Raw genomic sequence first — 17,203 nt, 5'->3', positions numbered from 1 at the left:
CACAGTTTTCCACACAATACCATTGTATCGCTCTACTTGTGAGTTGCCAGTGGGATGATAGGGAGTTCTGTGGCTGCTGGCAATTCCTCTGCTTCTAAGATAGTTGGTGAGTTCTGCAGACATGAAAGAAGAACCACGATCAGAGTGTATGATCAGAGGGTACGGGCATACCACATAGGGAAAATATCGTTTCCAAGCATGTTATAACAGTTTCAGTTGACATATTAGAGCAAGGAATCACGAACGGGAAACGAGAGTATTCATCGATTACTGCGAGAAAGTATTTATTCCTTGATGAAGATGGCAGAGGTCCTTTAAAGTCTATACTAAATCGTTCCATGGGACGTGTTGCCTTTATAAGCTTATTGTTCTGACGCTGATATAAATTGGGTTTCAGCTCAGCACAAATCCGACAGTTGAGACATACATCTCGCACATCTTGCGTTGCAGGTTCTTGGCTTTCACAATATGAAGAAGACGAGTGATACCCAGATGACATAGCCGAGAGTGGATTTCATCTAGACTTATCGAAGCTGCAGCAGAGTGAGCGCGAGTGAAGGAATCTGGAACGACATTGAACTCTGAACCAGTACACACTTCTTACCTTGGATCTGCAGTTGATAAAGATAGAAGTCAGTTAATTTGGCATTGTCGTTTTGGTCATTTGGGTGCTGACAGTATGAAGAAATTGTTGACAGAAAAATTAGTTGATGGAATGGATTTTAACATAACTGATGATGTTAATGAGCAAGTATGTGAAGGTTGCCTCATGGGAAAACAACATCGTAATCCATTTTCAAAAGAATCATTTAATCGAGCATCAGAAGTTCTTGCAACAATACACAGTGATGTATGTGGTCCTATTAATGTGGAATCACTTGGAAAGTCAAGAAATTTTGTGGCATTTATAGATGATGCATCTCGATACACTCATGTTTATTTCATACGACACAAGCGTGAAGTCCTCGACAAGTTCAAAGAGTTTGTCAATTTGACAACCAACCAGACTGGAAAGAAAGTTAAGAAATTACGTACAGATAATGGTGGTGAATTTTGCTCCAAAGAGTTTGCAAAATACCTGAAAGAAAGGGGAATTGTACATCAAACAACAACACCAATGAATCCACAACAGAACGGAGTTGCAGAGCGTATGAATAGAATTATTGTTGAAACAGCTCGTTCTATGTTACATCATGCTAGTCTACCAACCTCATTTTGGGCAGAAGCAGTGAGCACAGCTGTGTTCTTGAGAAACCGCAGCCCAACAGTTACTGTCAATAAGAAGACACCTTTTGAATGCTGGTACAATGCAAAGCCGAATGTGTCAAACCTTAAAGTATTTGGTTGCATAGCTTATGTACATGTTGCAGACAAGAATCGTCACAAGTTTGATGCGAAATCCAAACAAGTGGTATTCGCTGGGTACCCAGATGGAATTAAAGGTTATAAACTTTATGATCTTAATACAAAGAGCTTCATTCGGAGTCGTGATGTCAAGTTTCTTGAAAGCACCTTCAGTAATAATGGTATGTTTGCATTTGAAAAGAGAATCAAAGATGTAGATTTGTATACTGAGAAACCCACAATTACTGATGATGTGTACTTTGATGGTAGTAATGCAGAAATCAACAACGAGAAACACATGGCGATAGAGAGAATGCTGAGAGAGAAAATGAAGCAGAATTTGTTCCACGGAGATCACAGCGTCAAAGAGTTGCTCCTGATCGCTTTAGAGTGATAGCTTGTGACTGGTGGGATTTTGCTTCAGTGGCAGCTACAGATGAAGAAGAACCCAAAAACATCAGTGAAGCATTTAACAGCAGGAAATCGAAATTGTGGAAAACTGCTACTGACAACGAATATCAATCATTGCTGAAAAACAAAACTTGGGATTTAGTCAAATTACCAGAAGGAAAGAATGTTGTCACATGAAAATGGGTCTTCAAAATGAAACGTAAACCAGATGGAACAGTGGATCGATACAAAGCTAGATTGGTGGCTCAGGGCTACTCTCAAGAAGCTGGACAAGACTATGATGATACTTTTGCTCCAGTAGCCAGATATAATTCTACTAGATCTGTGCTTGCAATTGCAAATCAACTGAATCTTGAACTCCACCAAATGGACGTGAAAACTGCATTTCTAAATGGAGATTTAGAGCATGAGATCTACATGGAACAGCTAGAAAGCTATGTTGATAAAAACCATCCAGATAAAGTATGCAGACTTCGAAGGAGTCTTTATGGCTTGAAACAATCCGCAAGATGCTGGAATACTACAATGGATCGGTATCTGAAAGATTCTGGATACGTTCAAAGCAATGCCGATCCATGCATCTACTATAAGGCTGAGAAAGGAGATCGGTATACGATGTTGATTGCATTATATGTTGATGATATTGTGTTAGCAACAAATAGTTGTGACATGTTGGAAAGAGAAAAGGAGACATTAAAAGATCAGTTTGAAATGGAAGATCAAGGAGAAATTCATTACTGTTTAGGCATGTTCATCAAAAGAAACATAGATTTAAAGACTCTCACCATTAATCAAAGAGCAAATCTTGAGAATTTGCTGAAAAGATTCAACATGTTCGACTGCAAACCAGTTTCAACGCCAATAGAAGTTGGGAAGAAGTTTGAAAAAATGAGGACGGAGAAAAATCAGCGAATGCGAGGGATTATCAAGCTGCAATTGGATCGATCATGTATGCAGCGAATGCTACCCGCCCTGATATTTCATCTGCAGTGGGAGTATTAAGTCAATTCTCTTCAAACCAAGGACAAAAGAATTTCCAAGGAGTTAAGAGAATCATGCGTTATTTAAAAGGAACGTTGGATTATGGTTTGAAATTTGAGGCACAAGATAAAGGCAATATTGAGCTTCATGTCTATGCAGATGCTGACTGGGCTGGAGATGTAGACACACGGAAGTCTACTTCAGGATATCTTTTTCAAATTGGTAATGCAACTATCTCATGGAGAACAGAGAAGCAAACAATCGTTGAATTGTCTTCAATTGAGGCAGAATTCGTTTTATCTGTGTTATGCACATAGAGTAACTCTATGGTTCTGCAACTCATGAAACAATATGGCTTCGTAGTCTTCTCGAAGTATAGGATTCTCGTGTAAACGGTTGGGATCGGATCCAAACAAGTACGGATCCAAAATAAGGCGGAAAATATCCATTTCGAGGTACTTCGTAAGAAATTAATTGTTTCGAATCTTTTGACTTGGTATATCCTCGGCTAAGCTATCAAATCTATTTATCAAAATGTCTCCTTTTTCAAAATGAATAAAAGAGTTTGATAGAGGACCAAGGAGCAAAGTTTTTGGTTGGACTGATGAGGAGACGGCTCTACTGTTGAAAGTTGTGCTGGACAATAAAGTAAACAAAATCCAAGGAGCATTTTTTTGAGAAAAAGTTAAACAAGATATGAAAGCAGATATAATAGCCTTCGATCTCTGTAAAATAAAAAATAACGTTCTCCCTTCTGAGGTTGAATAATTGCCGCTAAAAGCTCGTTTTTAGAGTGAGCACGCAAATCTGCGCATCTTGGATCCATACGGATCCGATGCCGTGCTAAAGCTAATATTTTCAGATCCGATCCCGTGTAAACACCTTCTCAAAAATGAGTTAGGATCCAAATGGATTCGATACTGTTTGGATCCGATCCCGTGTAAACAGGGCCTCAGTGTTTCATTATAAAGAAGGAAATTAAAACCAGTATCCTCGTTATTCAGAAAAAACTTAAGATATCGGTCACATGATTGTTTCATCTCAAAATTTATGAAAATGCCAAAAAATTGATTACCTTTCCTATCTGTGAAAGCTTTGGCCGATTGGATGCTCGAAAAATTTGCCTCCCCGGAGTGGGGAGAGATCTTTTTGGGTGTCAATATTCAGTTACCCAAAAATTTCTTGAATTGAATCGAAACAGTAATAGATGAAGGACCAGGGAAGTGCAAAAATATAAAAATTGTAAAATAACTATTATTATCTCTGTGCAGGACAGTGTTATTCGCAAATGAAATATATTGTTACAAGACACTAGCTACACAAAAAAGCACTTAAGAAACAGAGGTGCCATTAGGAGTTTTCAGGAGGGGGCTCTTGGGACGGGGCAATTAGGAGGGGGCTCTTGGGAGGGGGCACTTGGGAGGGGGCTTTTGGGAGGGAGCTCCTAGGAGGGACTTTTAGGCAGGGGTTCTTGCAAGTGGACAAAGCCATCTTATCTAAGTTCGAAGAACATTTTGGAGGTATCTTAGCTCTTATTCTATGATGAATTCTTCAAAAGGCTTTTTGACTAACACTAGTTCAGAGGATAGCGAATAAAAATGACATTTTGGATTGTTTTATTTTCTGAGTAAATAGTATGCTAGTGGCCTTTGCATATGAACGGCTAACATTTTGTTAGTAAATTGTAAAGCGCAACTGAATGCTATAGTATGAGGGCACTATAAAAATTATGTATTATCATTATTCTAACGAAAGTCTTCTTGGTAAAGAAAATTCGTATTTCAGTTGCGCTGTGTGAAAACTAATCCCCTTTTGCCTATAGTGCACTCTGTGGAGGGCTATGATATAATAAATATCGTTTGCTTTATGCAGAAAGACAGCTCACATTGCGAAAAATATCAGGTGAATTCTGGACCTAAAGAAGTCTAACAACCTTACTTTTCATGAAGACACCTCTGTCTATACAGCATACAATTGCGTACAAATTATTTTGTAAGCAAAAAAACAATGGGTTTTTAAATATTTTAGTCATTGTGCCTGAAATATTAACAACAATTATTATAAAAGCAACTAAAAATCAAATTTCCCATATGTATATTTGTTATCTTAAAAAACTACTTTTGAAGTATTTGAGCACTAAATCGATTAATTTATTAGTAAGATGTTTTATTTATTAGTAAGCGTTTAAAATTTTACAGATAAAAATAATACCAGTACGTGAATTTGTTTACCCCAGCTACAATCTCAAATAAAAACCGTACTATAAACACCTATCACAAAGAGCTGTTTGGCCCTTGACAAAGTTCCTACAAGGGCATAGCCTGTTGACAAAGGCGTTCTCAGCAACACAACTAAAGTACAAAAAATGCTCCTGTGTAAAACACGTGCCAGTTAAAGCATTATATGAAGGATGGTATATTCGCTTCTCTGCTTTCGTCTTCTTGCACTTTAAACCAGCACTAGATGGAATTGAAAGAGGACCTTGATAAGCAACTGCAGCATTATAACCAGGAAGTCTTAAGAACAGGAAGAAAGATGGGCAAACAGGAAGTCTTAAGAACAGGAAGAAAGATGGGCAGGACAGGAAGTCTTAAGAACAGGGAGAAAGATGGGCAGGACAGGAAGTCTTAAGAACAGGAAGAAAGATGGGCAGAATAGGAAGTCTTAAGAACAGGAAGAAAGATGGGAAGGACAGGAAGTCTTAAGAACAGGAAAAAAGATGGGCAGGACAGGAAGTCTTAAGAACAGGGAGAAAGATGGGCAGGACAGGAAGTCTTAAGAACAGGAAGAAAGATGGGCAGGACAGGAAGTCTTAAGAACAGGGAGAAAGATGGGCAGGACAGGAAGTCTTAAGAACAGGAAGAAAGATGGGCAGAATAGGAAGTCTTAAGAACAGGAAGAAAGATGGGAAGGACAGGAAGTCTTAAGAACAGGAAAAAAGATGGGCAGGACAGGAAGTCTTAAGAACAGGAAGAAAGATGGGCAGGACAGGAAGTCTTAAGAACAGGAAAAAAGATGGGCAGGACAGGAAGTCTTAAGAACAGGAAAAAAGATGGGCAGGACAGGAAGTCTTAAGAACAGGAAGAAAGATGGGCAGGACAGGAAGTCTTAAAACAGGAAGAAAGATGGGCAGAACAGGAAGTCTTAAGAACAAGAAGAAAAATGGGCAGAACAGGAAGTCTAAGAACAGGAAGAAAAAGGCAAGACAGGAAGCCTCACAGGATTTATGCCACCTATTTTACCCTATCATTTTATTGACGAATTCGGTAGAAAATAGATCAAAATTGAGCATTTCGAAGTTTTCTGACAAAATTTCACTGGGAGGGGGCTGTAGACGCAAATTTACAAAAGTATCCCGTGACCGCGTGACGTAGAAGTTGACAAGCGAAGACAGGCCTACACTTGAAATGCATAGGCTTTTCGCTACTCCCGCGCAAAAAGTTGATTTATTATGCAAAAATGAGTAATTTAGAAATAGATTTTATCACTGGATGTTGTTTTGGGAACATTATAGTTTTGAAACATGTTTAAAAACCGAAAACGCAGCAAATAAATTAATTTAACAACAAATTCATCAGAGGAAGGAAATTGACGTAGTGGTTTAGAAAACGGAATGAAGCTAGAGCAAAGGGAATGAAGATACTGAATGGGAAATTTTTTATTCGTTAAATGGAGAAAAAGGTTTGATTTATGAATTATTTGCGGTTTTTAACTCTCTGTCCTTTATCTATTTTCGATTGAAATTTGGCTAGGGTTGGAAGGTTGCTTGAGCAATTTTTTATTTTTTGCTTTGTTTTTATCGTCTGATGGGCTGGTAAAACCTGAGAATAGAAAAGTTTTTTTATTCGACCAAGGAGAAGTAGAATTGCCTACCCGCTAAATGATTCAATATTTGGCTGGGCTCGGGCCTACGATTTTCCGACAAGACAACATCTTGGATGGGCTTCCGCTTCCGACACATTTGCCAATTATCCACCGAAAGCCCGAATTTCCCGACGCGAAAGCCTTAGCCCCCTGATACCAATAATTTCCTCTAATGAAGATAACAAGCTTTTTTCGCGTTTCACTTGCACGATTCCTGACTTCCGCATTCTTTGGAAAATTTGTGGTATGTTAAATTTTACCACTCCGATAGAGATGAAGCCCGTACTGTCGGAGTGCATTCGTAGGCAGCACAATAAGGTATGATTCCCTAACTTACAAAGATTTCTTTCCTTTGAATAGATTAAAAAATATCAACAAAACAGTCGTCCCGCTTTGATAAAAAAGTTCCTAAATAAAAGATTTCCGAGAGCCCCCTCGCCAGTAAGCCAACGGTAAGATACTACGAAATATCCGAATGCCACCCAAAAAATCAGGAATACATATCATTTGTATTTCCATTGAAATACATTGGATATGCTTGCAAATGCACTGCTTAAGACATTTAGACAGGTCATTTGCTGGAAAAATTAGGCCTTTTTTCCTGTCAAGGTTTTCTCTTCAGATTCCTTGCCAAGAAACATTTTGGAAAAGATTAAGACTTGGGGCATGTTGAAATTTGCCGAAAAGTTCAAAATGGCGGAATTTTTTAAAATGGCGGACTTTTTACACTGTTTTGGCCATAATGTACCGATTTAATCTTCTAAGAAAAGCATTACTTGGCATCAAAGTGTCCTATTACGTCATAAACATGTTTGTTGCCATGAATGATCATCAAAAATTCAAAATGGTGCTCTTAAGGAGGTAGAACTAAAAAGAAATCAACAATTTTGGCGCTTCGCTCCATACCAACAAAGTTACTGTGGTCATATATTTTTATACGAAGAAACGCAGGATACACGGGATAGTAAGTCACCTCAGGAATTCATGCCCATGTCTTTAGGCCATTTCATGCTCTCCCAAATGTTGACATTAACTATTTTAACGTTTATAAACAAAGGTATAAATTATATTCCCACCTTTGAAGTTGTTGATATAAGTAGTTAAACTTAGACTAAATTGCACTATTTTGATTACCACAAATGCAACTTGAGCTTTTGAAATGTAACCGGCAATGAGATAGTATCTTTCGACTGAGTAGCTTCAGAATTTATCTGTGAAGTTTGGATGAGTTTTCCTCGTGAAAAGATGTGATTTGAAGACCAAAGGATACATTCAAGGGTACTATGTAGTTGAAAGTTGTCGACAATATTCTCTTTTTTTTGCGGTACAGAATTTGAAAATGGCTTTGAAAAAAGCAAACATTTTACAACATACTTAAAGCTTTTTCGTCTGACACTCCTCAGAGCATAAAACGTCAGAATAAGGTTCCGAAAAAACACGTTAGAAAAATATATACCCAGTTGTGGATCGAAATAGGCCAATCAGAAAAACGCAAGCACAAGACCGGTATAGTTGACCAATCAGTGCCGCGAGCCTAAAGAAAAATTACCAATGGAGTCCAAGAGAGAAAACGAACTCCTTTTGTCTACACAATGGCGGCTTTTTCGTTTTTATGTAGATTGACTCCAAAACTGCTAGATGGAAAGACGACCGGGCTCTGCCAATTATCCGAAACATGTCGTCATTATAGAGTTTTGCACAATCTGGGTTGTCTAAAAGATGTTGACCAATGGCAGAATCACTTGTTTTAACAGTGTTTCTAGACCTACAAGATCGAGGAGGCTGTTCTCTTTGAGGGGCAGTTTTGTTTCGTATGTTGGAAGGAACATGCTGTTTTATCCTATCCCCCAATCTTTGGGTTGTGCGCCCTACGTAGCCAGAATCACACTGGCACGTAAATTCATAAATGACGGAACTTTTTTGTTTGGTAGGGACGCAATCCTTTTGAATGGATGGAAGGGCTCTCCTAGTGCTGTAAACAATCCGAGGATTGACAGCAAAGAAACAATTGGTTATGGCTTGCCTAATTTGACTCTCGAATCGCAAGGAAGTGTTACCAATCCATGGTAGTTTCAAATAAACTGGGCACTTTTGCGGACCAAACTTTTGAACAGCCGAAAAACTTGCGATCTTCTCCTTAGTATAAGATAAAATGACGTCTTCAGGATAGCCGTTGTCCAAGAAGATCGTTTTGAGTTTTTCCAGTTCAGCGTGCAGTTTAGATTTCGAGCAGATCATAAGTGCCCTATGTACTAATGTTTTGACAAGGTTGACTTTAGTTTTGCATGAACTCAGCGAACGTAAAAGAATCCTTGATGCAATGTTTTGAATATTTTTGAAGAACAGGGTCCAAAACTTCAGAAAGCCACTTAGCCAGTTCGTGTTGTGCTGAGCCAATCATAGACAAGATAGGTCTAAGTGGGACGTTCGGCTTGTGTATTTTAGGGAGGCCATACATTTGTGGTCGTTGAGAGCCCGTGGGTCTTATCCTATCATAAATTTCTGTAGCCAACATTTTTGAGTTGACCAGTTCCAACAAACGTTTTTGGAGTTTCCGCTCTAGTTTGGCCGTTTTGTCATGTGTTTCGACATCACCCAATTTAGTAAATTTTTCTTTGTCGTGGAGAATTACCTCCATTTTATTGATGTAGTCCTTTTTGTTTAAAATTACCACTCCAGACCCTTTATCAGGTTTTGTAATAAAGATGTCATTGTTAGCCCGTAGAGATTTTAGTGCTTGGAAATGTTCTCTATGCAAAAGAAAATCTGAGTGGTCGATGGGAGAGCCGCTGTAAGCGTACGCCAAATCGCTTAGTCGTGCTCGTAATTTGTTAAACTCCAAAGAGTTAGAAATCTCGTGCTTAGCAAGTTGAGCGTGTAAAATTTCGAATTCAGCAAAGAGTTCCTCTCTGTTGATTGTTAGGGGTGGGATACAAAATTCGAGTCCATTACCTAAGACAAATGTTTCAGTATCAGAGAGAGAATAATCCGAGAAATTAAAAATATGTTTTTTGGTGTCGCTCAACATGCCACCGAAACGTTTCCTTACTAGCAAGCCAATATTCCTATTGTGTTTTTCCGTGGTATGTTTTAGTGTCCGCTGGTCAATTTCAGAAATGTAGCGGCAAAGTCGAAAATTGTCAAGGAATGAAAGAAATGGACGCGTTTTAGACCATTGGCGTGTATACAGGCATTTTAAGTTCAGAACATTGGTTTTTCTTTTCTGAATCTCATCATGGAGAAAAGCGCGCTCAATGGTTGGACTTTGTCTAACACCAGACTTGGAAATACGAGCGGTGATAAATTTTGGCACAACTCGGTTAGTCAAACATAAATTGAGAAATGATAAAGAGAACCTGGCCGTCCTCAGCTTACCTCTTAACTTCACCAGTTGGTTGAGATCCTCAATCTCCTGTTTAGTGTACCTCTGCTTGAAAAATGTGAACAAACATATACCATTTTCAAAACAGAGGCTGAGTGTGATATTTTTCTAAAACACCTAAATAGCCTACACCCAGCCCTCCAGTTTACGTTTGAAAAGGAAGAAAATGATTCCTTACCATTTTTAGATGTTTTGGTCGAAAAGTCTAACACTGGATTTCTTACCAGTGTATATCGCAAGCCTACTTTTACCGGTCAGTACATACGCTGGAATTCATTTTGCCCAAAACAACGCAAAGTCAACCTTGTCAAAACATTAGTACATAGGGCACTTATGATCTGCTCGAAATCTAAACTGCACGCTGAACTGGAAAAACTCAAAACGATCTTCTTGGACAACGGCTATCCTGAAGACGTCATTTTATCTTATACTAAGGAGAAGATCGCAAGTTTTTCGGCTGTTCAAAAGTTTGGTCCGCAAAAGTGCCCAGTTTATTTGAAACTACCATGGATTGGTAACACTTCCTTGCGATTCGAGAGTCAAATTAGGCAAGCCATAACCAATTGTTTCTTTGCTGTCAATCCTCGGATTGTTTACAGCACTAGGAGAGCCCTTCCATCCATTCAAAAGGATTGCGTCCCTACCAAACAAAAAAGTTCCGTCATTTATGAATTTACGTGCCAGTGTGATTTTGGCTACGTAGGGCGCACAACCCAAAGATTGGGGGATAGGATAAAACAGCATGTTCCTTCCAACATACGAAACAAAACTGCCCCTCAAAGAGAACAGCCTCCTCGATCTTGTAGGTCTAGAAACACTGTTAAAACAAGTGATTCTGCCATTGGTCAACATCTTTTAGACAACCCAGATTGTGCAAAACTCTATAATGACGACATGTTTCGGATAATTGGCAGAGCCCGGTCGTCTTTCCATCTAGCAGTTTTGGAGTCAATCTACATAAAAACGAAAAAGCCGCCATTGTGTAGACAAAAGGAGTTCGTTTTCTCTCTTGGACTCCATTGGTAATTTTTCTTTAGGCTCGCGGCACTGATTGGTCAACTATACCGGTCTTGTGCTTGCGTTTTTCTGATTGGCCTATTTCGATCCACAACTGGGTATATATTTTTCTAACGTGTTTTTTCGGAACCTTATTCTGACGTTTTATGCTCTGAGGAGTGTCAGACGAAAAAGCTTTAAGTATGTTGTAAAATGTTTGCTTTTTTCAAAGCCATTTACAATATTCTCTGTGATTTTCTTAGCTTTACTAAGAGGGCTTGATAATAGAAGATGCTGAGACATTTTAAAGGAATGGAAGACAACTTTGCTGTGTTGAAATTAAACTGTTAAACACTGTATGGTTATTGCAGCATTGGAATTATGTCGGCAAATCCCTACCTGCAATTCGATGGTCCTGGAATTAATCGGTGTATTTTATGCGATTTGCTTATTGATGACAAGGACAAAAAGGCTATCTAGTCAATAGCTTTTGATACCATTCAGAAGAATGCTCGTCTTTGGTCAAAAATCGACAAGCGAGTTTGTATTGAACAACCTTACGAGGCATTTCGTGAGGCATCATTGAGGCTTCCCCAATGTTTAACTGAGACATTGTACACTCATAAAGGATGCGCAGTTTCTTTCAGAAGCATGCTGAAGACAAAACAGTTGCAGTCGGCAAAGCTCGAGGAAAATGATGCCTTATGTGATGATCAAGAATCACGTAAAAGTTATAGCGATGACGAATCATTAGTCTCCACAAGTAGGAAGAAGAGAACCAAGCTTTTACGAGAAAAAAGAACTGAAAAATCTTGTTTGATTTGCAACGAACGTTCGAGTGACGATGCACTTCCATACAATGATGGGGGATTGGCACGCTGTTCGGAAGAAAAAGCAGCACGAAAATTGAAAACCTTGGTTGCCAAGAAGTTGTTAGATGAGCAAGATCGCCATTATGAAGCAGCTAAGAGAATTGACATCTTACTAAATGGTGCCTCCTATGATGTTTTTGCAGCAGATGTCTATTATCATAAGAAATGTTATGCGTCATTTTCTTATTCGTATGACAAGAAGGAGACATTGGCATATAACGCGGAGCAGGAACGGAAAGTTATGGGGTACTTTGATGAGATGATTAGGCGAAGGGTGATTCAAGATAAAGAATCCTTTCTCATGACTGAGCTGTTAAAAGACTTTGCAGAGATCAGTTCTGACTTTGGTCTAAGCGAACCACCTATAAGGCAAACAAAGTATCTGAAGACACATATTGAGCAAACCTTTCCAGATGAAATTGCCTTTTCTAAAGTTGGTCAAAAGAAACAAGTCCTGCATTCCAACACAGTTGAACCTGTTACCTATGTCGAGGCTGCATTGAAGGGTCATGGTTTGAGAGAAGTTGATCTAACCAAGGCTTTTGCCAGACTTGTAAGAAGAAAACTGGCAAACAGACATCCACTTACCTGGCCACCAACAACTGAAGAGCTTTGTGAGTCTTTGGAGACTTTTTTCCCGCTAGAGTGTATTTTCAATGCAATTGCTCTGTCGTTGAATGACAAATGGCCTATCAATCAAAATGGGATTGTCAGTGTACCCAAGGACTTGAATCAAAAAATATCCATTCTTGCTCAGGGATGGGAAGCACTGACATTACACGGCAGGTCACCTTTAAACATTGCGATGGGCTTGACCGTTAACAGATTAACCGGAAGTAAGGAGACATCAAGACTATTGCACTGTGGTGGTATTGGAATATCTTACAATGACGTCAGGTTGCTTAGCAATTCTTGGGCCGAAGCGGTAACAATGGAGCATGCTCAGATGCTTCCACCAGGATTTGTAAAAGGTAGAGCAGTTCACATTACTTTTGATAATTCTGATGGCCGACAGCAAACTTTGACTGGGTCACAGACGACGCACCACACCACGGGAACGATTTCCAACCATCATTTCCTGGTGATAAAGGGACACGTTTATATGAACCATGCGTAGATCTATTACACCACGGAAAGAAAGATTTTGGTTCATATGTTATTCCAAAGAAACGGGCAGACCCTCCAGCAATGCCTGATTTTGAAGACAAATTCAAAGATTCACCGCTAATCGAAGAAGCATTTTATCGTGATGTAGCTTGGGTATTGTGTGGAGCTGTAAGTAAAGAGATGCTTCTAGAAATACAGCCTGAATTAGACACTGATGCTCTCCAGCCAGTTGGATCATGGACAAACTTCATGAAAGCTGTAACAGATTGCACTACAAGAAGGTGCAAACTAGAATATCTTCCTGTTATTCCTTTTCCTCCACATGATAACGTCGTCAAATGGTATATGGACATGATTCAGAAGATGCTTGATCAGCTAGAAATAGATCATATTTTTCTTCATGCAGATCAAGCAATTCATTCAAAAGTTCTTATCATTCAATGGCTAAACCAAGGGAAATACGATCAAATCATTACCTTCTTGGGCGGCTTCCACACGATAATGGTCAATTTGAAGATCCTTGGAAAGAAGTATTCTTGTCTCGGACTCAAGGAATGGTGGATAGAAGCCGATGTGATAGCTCAAGGGTCTGCTGATCAAGCAATGGAGGGAAGGCATTACCATAGAAGCATAAGGCTACACAAACAGGCTTTTGAAGCCTTGCTTCGCTATCGAATGAAGGGTGTTCTGAACAAAGGTGTATTCACTCCAGGATTCAAAAGGCAAATTGTAAATTTGAGACTTGTCCAATCAACCGCCAATTTAAAATCAATAACTAATTCACCAAAATTCAAACAGATGATAAACAATTTAACAGATGTCTTTGGCACACAAGCTCAAATGATGATGCAATACATTCGCGATGTCTCGGCTATGCTATGCTTCGTCAGTGCTGTAAGAGAAAATACAATTGAGCGCCATTTAGCAGCAGAGCGTGTTTTGTTGCCAAAGTGTTTTGCATTTGGGCATCAAAACTATGCCCGTTATCTTACATTTCAACATGTCAAGCTGCAGGATATTAGATCAAAGCAAGAAGGAGCATGGAATGACCTTCTGGTTAATGGCTTTGGTGGTTCAGTCTCTGGCAAACCATACTCGACTATCCATGGTGACTTGATAACCGAAACAACCATTAACAAAAAGGTAAGGGTCAGAGGGAGCCCCATGCAAGGTGGATTTGGCACCGATGAGAAGGCTGTTGATACCTTTGTAAAGACCAGTCATTTCATGGCTACTGTTCGAGCCAAACTGAAAGAACGATTGGATGTTTTGACGCAGTCCGTTCACAAAGAAACAACTATTGGTGCGATAAAGAAGCACGAGGCAACGAAGTTCTTGTTTTGCAGTTTGATAAGTATTTTGATCCATTTCTAGATGGTCCTGCAAGACATTTCAAAACTGGAGCCGAAATCGAGCCATCGGTCATTGAGGGACTTCTGAATTCATCTGCAGTAGGAGAAGCAATGTATGCTGAGTTTATTGACGAAAGACTCAAAGCCAAAGAAAATAGGGTTAGTATATTTGCATCAATAAAAAAATCCTAGGATCAAAACTGGCATGGAGCGGGCAAAAAAGATTCCCAAAGCCATAAGCATTCTCAAGGAGGACAGGCAAGCCTTTGGATCACTCGTTGGTAAGGCTACAAGTCCAAGAGACGCACACTCTTATCCTCTTACAACTGTTCCACTAGCTTTAGCATCACCTGACAGTGATCTCAGACAAGGCTGCAAAGCTGCATTACGAAATTTTCTGATAGAAGAATCTTTAGCAGAAGTGCAAACACCTTTGTCTAAAGCAGCATGGTTAGTTGACGGCATGGCTGCAGTAAGGTCAATCAAAAGTAAACCTACTTGGGGAGAGTACGCAAAGGCATACTTCAGATTCTGCACACCTGCAGCCTCTTATCAAGCACATTCAATTGCTGTGATATTCGATAATTACACACAGGAGACAACAAAACAACTTACCCAGCGTCGCCGCGGGCACTCTGGCAAAAGAGTGTTCATTACAAGTCAAGAGCAAAGTATGCCACCACGAAAGGATTGGGACACTTTCCTCCACAACGCAGAGAATAAAACAGAGCTAATACGTTTCTTGGTAAATTACGCCAAAAACCACAAAGGCATGTTCAAAATACCACTTCAAATAACAGAAAATGAAAAGACATGGCTAATTTCTAATGATAACTTCACAGAACTTGAAGACAGCAACCACCGTGAAGCTGATACCCGCTTGATCCTAGAGGCAGATAAATTAGATGCACCTGTGATCGTACATGCTACAGACACTGATGTCTTAGTGTTAATGGTTCATGCCTTTCCAACACGGGTTTTTGAACAGAAGTGGCAAATGAAGATAGGGCATGAAAGATTCATAAATATCGAGTCAATTTGTGTAAATATCGGCACAGAAGCTTGTGCTATTTTGCCAGCATACCACAGCATCACTGGTTGTGATACGACGTCTTTTCCATTTGGAATTGGAAAATTAAAGCCATGGAAAAAGATGGTAAAATTGAAATGCCTTAACCTGCTGAACAATTTTGGTTCCACTCTGGCTTCCATCGGATTTTTGTCTTGTGCAAAAGAGTTCTTTCGAACTGTCATGTACGGAGGCAACAAAGGTGAATTTAAATTTATGATTGAGTTGGACTATAATAAAACCTTCAAATTTTTCAAATTTCGGTATGATTTTTTGCCATGTGAAATTGGATTTTTTTATTTCATAGAGCCCTATCCTTACTTGTGGGACTCTGTCGTTACATTTGTTTATCTTTTATAAGGTTTCTGACCACAGTAACTTTGTTGGTATGGAGCGAAGCGCCAAAATTGTTGATTTCTTTTTAGTTCTACCTCCTTAAGAGCACCATTTTGAATTTTTGATGATCATTCATGGCAACAAACATGTTTATGACGTAACAGGACACTTTGATGCCAAGTAATGCTTTTCTTAGAAGATTAAATCGGTGCATTATGGCCAAAACAGTGTAAAAAGTCCGCCATTTTGAAAAATTCCGCCATTTTGAATTTTTCGGCAAATTTCAACATGCCCCAAGTCCTAATCTTTTCCAAAATGTTTCTTGGCAAGGTATCCGAAAAGAAAACCTTGACAGGAAAAAAGGCCTAATTTTTCCAGCAAATGACCTGTCTAATTGCTATCTCGTATTTTTCTTGCCAAAATGATTTATACAGAGACATGAAATTTCCCCTTCGACCCTATCGACCATATCTTGGAAACACCTCCAAGCACGCCATATCAACATCCAGATTCAAAATCTACCCAAAACTACCCCAGAAAAACATCATCCAATAATTTGTCCTCAAAATTGCAATGCTTTCAATGTCGAGGTTGTCAACTTCTACGTCACAGCATCACGTGATACGTTTCCCGCCATAATTCAAAACAGCCGTTTTGGGGGTCTTACAAACCCAGATCGTGGCAATATTTTGGAAGCATACTCAGATAGTCTTTATTTACAAGTATCAAGAGGAAAAAATTTGGCGCCAAAATAGGTGGCATAAGTCCTTTAAGGTTACGGTAAACGTTTTGAACACGAAAATTGGTTTTTCCTTCCTAAAGGCCAAACGGCTTAAGGAATCTGGATAAACTATATATCATTCGATGCACAAGATTATGGCGTATCTAGCCAGATAAAAATTATTGGCAAATAATGTTAAATGTTATTTTCCATGCGAATTTACTGGTCAAAAAGTGTACCACCTTCAAAAGCTATTATGTACCCTTGCGTTTGAGGTAACAAAATCTGACTTAGACCAGCAGGAAGTGCCGGTCCTAAGCTACCAAAGTGTGTCTCAGATTTTTTAAATTCCTCCTCTTCTTTAAACTATACCCTGTCAAAAATTGGCAAATAATTTTTCCACCCTCCCGCAGCTGTATTTGTGTATAAAAGACGGACCAGAGAAAATAAAAAAATTTTGCGACACACTTTGTTTGCCCAACGCCTGCCCTGGCCGTGTGCAAATTTCCGAGCCATTCGATTGGTTCCTTGGGTACATAATAGCTTTTTCGTACCTGCATGTAGAGGAATTTCGAGTCCGGAGAAAACAGGATTTTACTAATCGCACTTGCAAGATACACTCGTAAACCACAGTGTAATCCGGGTCAAGTCACTTGAAGATTTAAGATCAATAAGCCTGTTTAAATAAACACGGCCGTACATTGGGTATATGAATGTGCCATGCGATATTGTATATGAGACATGCGACTACAACCGCAAAGCAACGAT

At 39.3% G+C, this 17,203-nt stretch overlaps 1 protein-coding gene across 4 annotated transcripts in view; it reads right to left on the bottom strand.

Annotated features, from left to right (window-relative positions):
* Window positions 1-3,970: 3,970 nt before the first annotated feature.
* Window positions 3,971-17,203, bottom strand: part of LOC135690482 (alpha-1,6-mannosylglycoprotein 6-beta-N-acetylglucosaminyltransferase A) — a 32,720-nt gene continuing 19,487 nt past the window's right edge. For 3 of the 4 annotated variants that reach the window (XM_065208044.2, XM_089116157.1, XM_065208045.2), the window contains one exon: window positions 3,971-5,195. In XM_065208044.2, the coding sequence (XP_065064116.2) occupies window positions 4,997-5,195 (199 nt within the window). In that variant the 3' untranslated portion in view covers window positions 3,971-4,996. Of the gene's footprint in view, window positions 5,196-16,352; window positions 16,489-17,203 lie in introns of those variants that run through there. The other variant, XR_016145312.1, reaches the window with a different exon arrangement.

Source organism: Rhopilema esculentum, chromosome 4 (genome assembly GCF_057945365.1).
Source record: "Rhopilema esculentum isolate cy_ngs chromosome 4, ASM5794536v1, whole genome shotgun sequence".
Classification (NCBI taxonomy): domain Eukaryota; kingdom Metazoa; phylum Cnidaria; class Scyphozoa; order Rhizostomeae; family Rhizostomatidae; genus Rhopilema; species Rhopilema esculentum.
The sequence above is the reverse complement of the archived record's forward strand: the minus strand, read 5'-3'. Positions and strand labels throughout refer to the sequence as shown.